Source organism: Hemitrygon akajei, chromosome 19, assembly GCF_048418815.1.
Source record: "Hemitrygon akajei chromosome 19, sHemAka1.3, whole genome shotgun sequence".
NCBI lineage: Eukaryota > Metazoa > Chordata > Chondrichthyes > Myliobatiformes > Dasyatidae > Hemitrygon > Hemitrygon akajei.
Genome location: NC_133142.1, coordinates 68355859 through 68366620, shown reverse-complemented (window position 1 = coordinate 68366620; position 10762 = coordinate 68355859). Strand labels below are relative to the sequence as shown.

At 39.0% G+C, this 10762-nt stretch overlaps 1 protein-coding gene across 7 annotated transcripts in view; it reads left to right on the top strand.

Moving 5' to 3' along the window:
• The first annotated feature begins 21 nt into the window (after nucleotides 1-21).
• Nucleotides 22-10762, top strand: part of pbrm1 (polybromo 1) — a 107777-nt gene continuing 97036 nt past the window's right edge. For 5 of the 7 annotated variants that reach the window (XM_073072708.1, XM_073072705.1, XM_073072703.1 and 2 more), the window contains exons 1-3: nucleotides 36-125; nucleotides 4299-4399; nucleotides 7720-7880. In XM_073072708.1, the coding sequence (XP_072928809.1) occupies nucleotides 4360-4399; nucleotides 7720-7880 (201 nt within the window). In that variant the 5' untranslated portion in view covers nucleotides 36-125; nucleotides 4299-4359. Of the gene's footprint in view, nucleotides 126-4197; nucleotides 4219-4298; nucleotides 4400-7719; nucleotides 7881-10762 lie in introns of those variants that run through there. The other 2 variants (XM_073072706.1, XM_073072704.1) reach the window with 2 other exon arrangements.

The following is a 10762-nucleotide window of genomic DNA, read 5'->3' as shown; positions in this document are numbered from 1 at the left end:
ATCGGGCCAGTTTTACGATAGTGCTGCTGCTGCTGCTTCTGCTGGGGGGTGGGGGGGTAGAGGGAGAGTCTTGTAGTTGTGATTATCGTCACGGTTTGACATTTTTTCGAGATTTTACAAGTGTGGTAAGGACAGGTTTGGTTGCTTGAGCTGCATTGAAGGGAATACTGTGTTGTGACGGGATCTGGGAGAGCGTTCCGGCGTGTTTGCGCGGGATCTGCGGAGGGGCCTATGACGCACAGGCCGCCTTTCTTTTGTTGTGGCAGGCTGCCCCCTCCCCTGGAGGGCAGAGCCAGCACATTAGCCACGACTTTCACGCAGGAACCTCCTTCGTTATTTTCATGGGTTGTTGCTTGTACATCTCATTTTATTGAGAGATCACCATTTGGTGGTGGTGGTGGGGGGGGGGGGGCGATGTTGATGTTTAGCCGCTTCTGTTTCCGTTACACTCAACGTGCTGGAGGAACTCAGCAAGTCAGGTAGCATCGATGGAGAGGAATAATGGTGAAGAGCATTCAATAGGACTGGAAGTGATTCTGGCTTCTGCTCCCTTACTTTCCAGTCTTAATGAAGGGGCTCAGCCCGAAATGTCGACTCTATTCCCCTACATTAGATCCCCTGCCTGACTTGCTAAGTTCTCCTGCACTTTGGGTGTGTTGCTCAAGATTTCTTGCATCTACAGAATCTCTTGTGTCTATTGTGAATGTAACACGACTTGCAAATTATATCTGTATCCAAGAATTGAACTATAACAGATTCTGCAGATACTGGAAATCTTAAGCAATACACACAAAATCCTCCAGCGTTCTGTGAATATTCTTCAAGAATGGAATGTTCAGTAATCACACAATTTGTGAGGTAGTTGACATAGCTCTCACTGGCAGTTTTAATAACAAAAGGCAGTTTTAATTGTGTACAATTGGCAAATTAATTGTGCTACTAACGCTGGAAAGCGAGCACACTGCGATTAAAGGGGCTACTCAGCCGTTCTGTGGTTTTCCCCATTAGTATTTAAAATGTTACATTGCTAAGAAATTATTCCGTTTAGAAGTGCCCAATGAAAGGAAATCATATGGTTTCGTTGTGATCTTCAAAGCTTTGATGGAAATTTAACTTAAGCTAGTATAAGTCAAGTGTCTGCTTATCTTTTAATAAGTGTTTGCAAAGATCATATAGCAAGAAGGCTGGTAGAGAATTCATTGCCATGATAATGGCAAGTTCAGTTTGTGAGGAAGTCATACCTTTGAGTTGTAAATTGCCAAAAATTTCTGAATGCTAAAGGCCTTTTGAGAAAGTTCACTTTATGTCAAGTTTAACAGAATTTATGTTTTAATTTCAATTTGAATGTTACAGAAAATTAGGATTTTAGGACTTTTAATGCCATCCAATTTCTGTGACTAAGAAAAGAACTATCTTGAAACTATGGTTTCAATCTTTGTATAGGTTATTGATTCTTCATTTTTATATCTATGTTTTAATCGTTTTTTGTTTGCTCGTGATCCCTGTACAGCATTTTCTTCATCATTAAATATTTCTCATTAAGACATACCTCACCATTTATTGAGGACCCAGCTGCCCTCATCAATACCAGTTTCAATTCTGGTAATTTGTAGCAGAATTTTTTGATCTAAAGGTAAAGAAATAAACAATGACAGGGTAGCATATTGGCACCAAATTCTTATCCAATAGTTGACAAAGAATTGATTTAAACTAGATCTCAGAAGTCTGGAAAATTACAAATGTCACTCCACTGTTGAAGAAGAGAGAGGCAGAAGAAAGGAAAGTATATACCAGTTAGTCTGACCTCAGTGGTTGGGAAGATGTTGGAGTTAATTATTAGGGATGGGGTCTCAGGGTACTCAGCACATGATAAAATAGACCATAGTGAGCATAATTTCCTCAAGGGAAAATCTTGCCTTACATATTTTGGAACTCTGAAGAAATAACAAGTAGACTAGACAAAGGAGAATTGGTTAATGTTGTGTACTTGGATTTTCCAAAGGCCTTTGACAATGTGCCACACGTGAGTGCTTACAAGCTATATGGTATTACAGGAAAGATTCTAGAATGGACAAAGCATTGGCTGATTGGCAGGAGCTAAGAATGGGAGTAAAGGGAGCTTTTCTGACTGTCTTTTGTTGTCTAGTGGTGTTCCATGGGGTGCCTGTGTTGGGACCCAATTCTTTTTACATCATTTGTCAGTGATTTGGATGATGGAATTGATGGCTTTGTTGCAAAGTTTGCAGATGATATGAAGATAACTGGAGGAGCAGGTAATTTTGAGGAAGTAGAGAGGCTACATATTAAGAGAGTGGGCAAAGAAATGGCAGATGGAATACAGTGTTGAGAATTGTATGGCCATACACTTTGGTAAAAGAATTGAAAGGGTTGACTAATCCGTAAATGAAGAGAAAGTACAAAAACTGAGATGCAAAGGGACTTGGGCATCCTTGTGCAAGATTCACTAAAAGCTAGTTTGCAGGTTGAGTCTGGTGATGAAGGCAAGTGCAATGTTAGCATTCATTTCAAGAAGACTAGACTATAACAGCAAGGATGTAATGTTGAGATTTTATAAAGCATTGGTGAGGCCTCATTTGGAGTATGGTGAGCAGGTCTGGGCCCCTTATCTTAGAAAGGATGTGCTTGAAACTGGAGAGAGTTCAAAGGAAGTTCATAAAAATGATTGTAGGATTGAATGGCTTGCCATATGAAGAGCGTTAGTTGGCTCTGGGCCTGAATTTACTAGAATTAAGAAACCTATTGAATGGTGAAAGGTCTTGATAAAGTGGATGTGGAGATAATGTTTCCTATGGTGGGAGAGTAACACCAGAGAGACACAGCCTCAGAATAGATGGATGTCCTTTTAAACTGAGATGAAGAATTTCTTAGCCAGAGGGTAGTGAATCTTTGGAATTCTTTACCACAGGCAGCTGTCGGGGCCAAGTCATTGGGTATATTTAAGAAAGAGGTTGGTAGATTATTGATAGGTCAGGGCATGAAGGGATGCAGGGAGAAGGGAGGAGATTGGGTGAGAGGAAAAATTGGATCAGCCATGATGAAATGGTGGAGCAGACTTGATGGGCCAAATGGCTTAATTCTGTCCCTATATCTTATAGTCTTAAATTGGCATTGTCTTTTGAAATTTTACAGACAAGTTTGTAGAGAAAAGTTCTTGAATAGTGAAGATCTGTTTAAAAATAGGAAAAAGAATGATGAGGAAAGCTTGGACATTTAGCAGAATAAACATTTGTAAGTTTACATGAGAACTTTTCTTTTGTAAGGTCAACCTTTGTTATATATAATGGTCAATTGATTCTGTTTGATTTCTTTTCCACCCATCCCTACAATCCTAAACTAGATCCTTGCATTCCAAATGGTACTGCCAGTCCAAGTCATTCAAAATGGAAGCCAATCTGGGCCTTACAGTAAATATACTGTCAGATTTGAGTTGATTTAATCTGCAACTCATCACACAGTCCAATAAGGGATACCAGTTTTGCTCAGAATGACCCTTAATTGCATCTCAGATATCATTCCAGGTTAGAAATTGCAAAAGATACAAGAACCCTTCAACTTCAATAGGGAAAGTAGGACAGCAATACAAAGCAAGGGATCGCAATTTACTACGCACGTTTGATTTCTGAAATAAAAACAGAGTTCTGAAAGAATTTCCAGGTTAGGCAAAATGTGTAAAGAGAGAAACAATGACCTGAGTTTTTAAGGAAGTAATTTTAAATGGTTTTGAAGGTTAGGTATGTTTATAAACTATTTTGAACTGATTAATACAAGTGGGGCTTTTCTGGCTATCAGTACTTGCAAAGGTATTTAGAGCACAAGGCTTTTTCAGCGTAGTGCTGGAAAGACCCTGCTGTAGGTCAGATTGTGCAGCTGAAGCCCTGAATCTTTCCACCTAGGTTCTATGCTTTAGGAACAGACAGGTACAACTGTGGGAAGTAACATGATTCTGAGTGGGAGAGATGCAGAACCAGACCAGCAAGGTCGGGACCCTTTTCTATTTCTGAAGAGTGCTTTAGTTCAATTTTTTTACTTACAGACACTAGATTTTTCATGGTTTTGAGAATGATGTTAAATATTTGGCATTTCTTATTCTCTCTTATAGTTTTTCTCCTTTCCGAAATTACTAAGTGAAGGAAATCAAAAGAACAAAGAGTAGTAAACTGTCCCACTTATTTTTTTAAAGTTGCTTGAAATTTATGAGTAAGTATTGTTTTAAGTGGACAGAGTTCAAGTTCATTACTGTGTATCCATTTTCCCCACATGCTTTCAACTTGGTCCAGTCCTCAGAGGTTGGGAGTTTGTTCTTTTACAAAATTGAAGTGGACTAGACGAATATTGCATATGAATCGGATGACCATTTGTCCTAATGTGGTGTTTCCAAGTGAGCACTTACCATTCTGTTAGATTATGTTCTGCAAGTACACTGATGTTGTGGAATAATATAGTACCATATTTGGTGTAGTTAATTTGGTTGTTTGTGTATTGGAAACAGCTATTGAAGGGTTCTCCTCAGGTAAAGAGGAGAAAAGAAATTAATTATATTTACTTAAAATGACATCTCCATAATTAGTAATCAACTAAAAAAAGAAAGCTGCAATGATGCATGGAATATATTATTCTACATATAAAATCTATCCAGTAATTATAATTATTCTGTCTTCCATAGTATTCTCTTCCACTCATAAGGATAGCCTTTATTAAAATATGAGAGCTTGCTTTTGCCTTACCCGTTACAAAGGGAGCCATTTGTTCTTGAAATGTATTTGACTCGTGCCATATGTTTTTAGCTTTCTGTTTAATGATTGTATTAGTCTTTATGTAGGTAGTATTTTTTCAAATGAACTTTAATAAAAATAGATAGACTTCAGGTAACTAGCTAGTAGCTAATCATTATAACTTCAGATGAATTTTTACCATGTGCTACTTTATGTATTGTGTTTATAATTTGTGCTTTGCATATATGCTTTGTTCTCAAGATGTTGATTGTAATGGCATGTCTGTGCTTTTGGAAAGTGCTATTTTAGACCTCTGATATGAGCACTTTCAAAGTGCTATAATTTAGATAAAATGGTTCAGTAAAACTGTTTAGCGTTTATATTTGATTCCAACGCACATTTTTCAAAAAGCAAATGAACAATCCTTTTTTTAAAATATACTTGATTTGAACATCCACATGATTTCATTGTTGCTGACTTAGGGCTCCCTTACATTTTATAACAGGAGTAAAGCCGTTCCTGTTGGATGATTTAACATCTTATTAACTAACAGTTGAATTCCAACCTACCTGAAATTATCTTTAATTAAATAACTATGCAGCAAAAGCAACTCACAAAATGCTGGAGGAACTCAGCCAGTCAGGCAGATTCTATGGAAATGAATAAACAATCGATGTTTTTGTCCAAGAACTTTCTTCAGGAATGGAAAGGATGGAGGAAGGCGTCAGAATAAAAAGGTCAAACACGAGGAAATCTGCAGATGCTGGAAATTCAAACAACAACACACACAAAATGCTGGTAGAACACAGCAGGCTAGGCAGCATCTGTGAATAAAAAGGTGTTGGGGAGGAGGATAGCTAGAAGCCAGTGTAGTAGGAAAGGTAAAGAGCTGGAGGGGAGAGTGGAACACAGGAGAAAGAGAAGGAGGGGGGATTCCAGGAGAGGTGGTAGGTAGGTGAGAAGAGGTAAGAAACCAGAGTGGTGAATAGAAGAAGAGCAGAGGGGGGAAGAATTTTTTTTACTGTAAGGAGAAATCGATATTCATGCCCTCAAGTTGGAGGTTACCTCTAAACTGATGTTCAGTTTGTTTCAACAGTTGGGTTTATTAAAAATGACATATGTTGTGAAATCTGTGATTTTGCAGTAGCAATACAGTGCACGACATAAAAATTACTATGTTATAACGAATAATGGGGTATTGTTCATGGACTGTTCAGAACTCTAATGGTGGAGGTGAAGGAGTTGAGTGTGGGTCTTGTGGCTCATGTACCTCATCCCCGATGCCAGTAAGGAGAAGAGGGCATATCCCAGATGGTGAAGGTCTTAATGAAGAATGTTGCCTTCTTGAGGCACCACCTTTTGAACATATCCTTGATAGTGGGGAGGGTTAGGTTGGTAATCGATCTGGCTGAGTCGACAGCCCTCTGCAACCTTTTTCAATCTTGCACATTGGAGCCTCCGGCCCAGGTGTTGATGCAACCAATTAGAATTATTCACCATACTTCAGTAGAAATTTGCTACAGTCATTGGTGACATTCCAAATCTCAAAATTCATAATGAAGTACAGCCGCTGGCATGTCTTCTTCATTATTGTATCAGTGTGTTGAGCCCAGGATAGATCCTCTAAGATGTTACCTCCTGGGACCTGAACCTGCTCACCCTTTCCACCACTGACTGCTCAGTGAAGGTGTATGTTCTCCAGACTTCTCCTTCCTGAAATACAGTCAATTTGTTGGCCTTACTGACATTGAGTGCAAGGTTGTTGTTGCGACAATGGTCAACTAGCCGATCTGTCTCACTCTTATACACCTCCTTGTTGCCATCTGAGATACTGCCAAGAGCAGTGTTGTCATTGGTGAATGGCATTTGAGCTATGCCTAGCTGCACAGTTGTGAAGTGTAGAGAGAGTACAGTAGGCTAAGCATGCAACCTTGAGGTGTGCCTGTGTTAATTGTCAGCAAGAAGGAGATATAATTACCAATCTACACTGACTGTGGTCTCCAGATAAGCAAGTTAAAGTATTTGAGCATTTGCATTCCAAAGTGGAGTACAGGTAGTTCTGTAATAATGTGCTTTCGTATCGTCAATATAACATTATTGATGAATTACAGAACACTGTATTACAAGTCAGATTGTTTATAATATGATTTTAATCCGGAACTAAAGAACTGCTTAAGTTAACAAGCAGAAAACAACTGTCTTGGGGAGAAAAATATTAGAATGAAAACTATTTTAATGTACCCACCCTGTAGTAATCAAACACCATTGTCTCTTAAGAACCCAAGAAGCTAATCTCACCAGGAGAGCAAATTGACAAGCAAACACTTACTTGATACTTATTGAAGGATACTGTATTAAATAATGTCACATACAGGCTTTAGTATTTGTAGCTTGCAGTAAAAATAAACTTGGTTATTAAAATCACCTTTACTTTTGAAAATCTTTCAGAGAAAAGTGTCTCCTCTATAACCCTTAACTTCTCTTTCCTCATTGACACAATTGTCTTTATAGTGTTAATATCTAGAATTGGCTTCACAACTATCCCATTTTAGCAGAACTTCTTGGTATTGTGCTTTGGTGGAATATTTCACATTGTCAATCAGAAAGTGCAGCACCACGATAACATGAATAATGATTCTCTACTTTTATACAAAATAATTCAGTGAAATATGATACAATTTGTTGCATACTCAACATATTATTGGTATCAGACCAGAGATGTTGTGTGATCTGAAATAATTCTGAGTTTATCTTTCTTATTCTTGTTATATTTTGCTCTGAGATATTTAAACAAAAAAAATTTAATTTTTAAGTTTGATTTGAATCCAGAAACAGAAATTGATGCAGATTGTAAATGTTTAAACAAACTTACATTGAGAGAAACTGGATGTTCAAATAAAATCCTTTAAGCAATAGCTTCTGAGTGCATTACAAAGCTTATGAATGAGTGTGTTTCTACTCACTTTTGCACACCTTATTTTCAAAGATATTACCAAAGTTCCTATGGGTTCAAAAAGAAAAAGGGCAACTTCTCCTTCAAGTAGCATTAGTGGCGGAGACTGTGATGATGGACATCCTGTTTCAGGAAGCAATGCAGGAACAAGCAGAAAAAGAAGGAAAGTTTCCAATGTCCCAACTGTAGATCCAGTAAGTATACCATAGTTAAGTACAGAAGGAACGGTTTGCACCTGAACTGGAAATATCCTATTGGGGAAGGTTTGCAAGTTATGCAGAGGGCGGGTTTAAGCTGGAGCTGCAGAGAGATGAGAACCAGAGCGCCGGAACAGATATTTGGAGTGGCTGTGGAGAAAGATGTTGCTAAAACTACATACAAAGTCAGGAATCGAAAGGTTGGGCATGGTAGGACTAATGTTCTGAGCTACATATATTTCAACGCAAGGAGTATTGTAGAAAAGGCAGATGGGCTTAGGGCATAGATCAGCACGTGGAATTATGTCATGGTAGCCTTTATTCATTTATTTATTGGGGTACAGTGTGGAAGAGGCTCTGCCGGCTCTTCAAGCCGTGCCACTCAGCAACCCTCGATTTAACAGCCTAATTTATGATAATCAATTAGCCTACCAACCAGTACATCTTTGAACTGTTTGGTAGGTCTTTGAACCAGTACATCCCGGAGGAAACCCAGGTAGTCATGGAGAGAATGTACAAATCCTTACAGACAGTGGCAGGAATTGAACCTGGCTCGCTGGCACTGTAAAGCATTGTGCTAACCACTATGCCGCCCTTTTAGTGGAACTTGGTTGCAGGAGGGGCAGGACTGGTGACTCAGTATTCATAGAGCAAAAGGGGTGGCGTTGCAAATCTTGGAAAATGTCTTGGCAGTGCTCAGTCAGGACAGACCGGAGAGCTCATGTAGTGAGGTTTTTTGGAGAAATAAGAAAGATATGATCACATTAATGGGGCTATATTATAGACCACCCAACAGTCTGTGGGATTTAGAGGAGCAAATTTATAGAACTCTCATAGACTGTTGCAAGAAACATAATGTTGTGATAGTAGGTGATTTCAGCTTTCCACGTTACTGTAAAAGGGCTGGATGGGAAACAGTTTGTCAGTTGTGTTCAGGAAAGTTTCCTTAATCTGTACACAAGAAGTCCCAACTAGAGCGAGTGTGATATCAGATTTCCTATTAGGGAATGAGACAGAGCAGCTGACAGAAGTTTGTATAGGGGAACACTTTGCATCTAGTGATCATAATGCCATTAGTTTCAAGGTAGGTCTGGTCTGTGAGTTGAGATTCTAAATTGGAGAAAAGCCAGTTTTGATTGTATTGGAAAGGATCTGTCAAGTGTGGATTGGAACAGGTTGTTTTCTGGCAAAAGTGTATTTACTAAGTGGGGGGCCTTCAAAAGTGAAATTTTGAGAGTATAGTTTGTATATTCCAGTCACAGTAAAAGAAAGGATAACAGGTTTAGCAAGCATTGGTTTTCGAGAGATGCTGTGGTTAAGAAAAAGGAGGTACATAACAGGTATAAGCAGGCAAAAACAAATGAGGTACTTGAGTATAAGAAATGCAAGAGAACACTTAAGAAGGAAATCAGGAGAGCTAAAAGAAGACATGAGCTTGCTCTAGCAGACAAGGTGAAGGAGAATCCTAAGGGCTTCCACAAATACATTAAGAGCAAAAGAATTATGTGGATCAAAATTGGTCCTCCGATTAGAGTGGTAATCAATGTGTAGAGCCGGAAGAGACTGGGAAGGTTTTAAATGGATTTTTTGTATCTCTATTTACTCAGGAGACATGCAAAATCTATAATGTGAGGTAATGTAGCAGCAAGGTCATGGACCCTGTACAGATTACAGAAGCGCAGATGCTTGCTGTGTTGAGGCAAATTAGGGTGGATAAATCCTCAGAGCCTGACACAGTTCTACTTTGGAGCCTGTGGGGTCTAGTGCAGAAATTGCAGGGCTCTAGCAGAGATGCTTAAAACAACCTTAGCCACGGGTGAGGTGCCAGAGGATTGGAAGATAGCTAATGTTGTTCCATTGTTTTAAGAAAGACTCTAAGAGTAAGTCGGGAAATTATAGCATGGTAAGCCTGACATCAGTAGTGGAAAAGTTAGTGGAAGGTATTTTAAGGGACTGATATGTAAATATTTAAATGGACAGGAACTGATTAGGGAATAGTCAGCATGGTTTTGTGCATGGTATGTCATGTCTAACCAGTCTTGTAGAGCTTTTCAAGGACATTACCAGGAAAGCTGATGAAAGCAAGGCAGTGGATGTTGTCGATATAGACTTTAGCAAGACCTTTGACAAGTCCTACATGGAAGGTTGGTCAAGAAGATTCAGTCGGTTGGCATTCAAGATGAGGTAATAATGTGGATTAGGCATTGTCCTCGTGGGAGAAGACATTGAGTGGTTGTAAATGGTTGCCTCTTTGACTGGAGGCCTTTGGCTAGTTGTTTGCTGCAGAGATTAGTTCTGGGTCCCTTGATGTTTGTCATCTATATCGACGATCTGGATGATAATGTGGTAAACTAGATCAGCAAATCTGCAGATGACACAAAGATTTGGGGTGTAGTGAACAGCAAAGAAGACTATCAAAGCTTATAGCAGGATTTGGACCAGCTGGAAAAAATGGGCTGAAAAATGGTAGATGGAATTTACTGCAAACAAGTGTGAGGTGTTGCACTTTGAGAGGACCAGCCAGGGTAGGTCTTACACAGTGAGCTTTAGGGCCTTGAGTAGTAGAATAGAGGGATATGGGAATGCAAATCCAAATCCATAATTCCTTGATAGTTGAGTCATGGGTAGATAGGGTCTTAAAGAAAGCTTTTGGCATATTGGCCTTCATAGATCAATGTATTGATTACAGGTGTTGGAATATTATATTGAAATTGTATAAGATGTTAGTGAGGCCTAATTTGAAGTATTTTGTCCATTTTTGGTCACCTACCTAAAGGAAAGGTAAATAAGAATGAAAGAGCGCAGAGAAAATTTACAAGGATGTTGCTAAGCTATAGAAAAAGGTTGAATGGGTTAGGATTTTATTTCCTGGAACATAG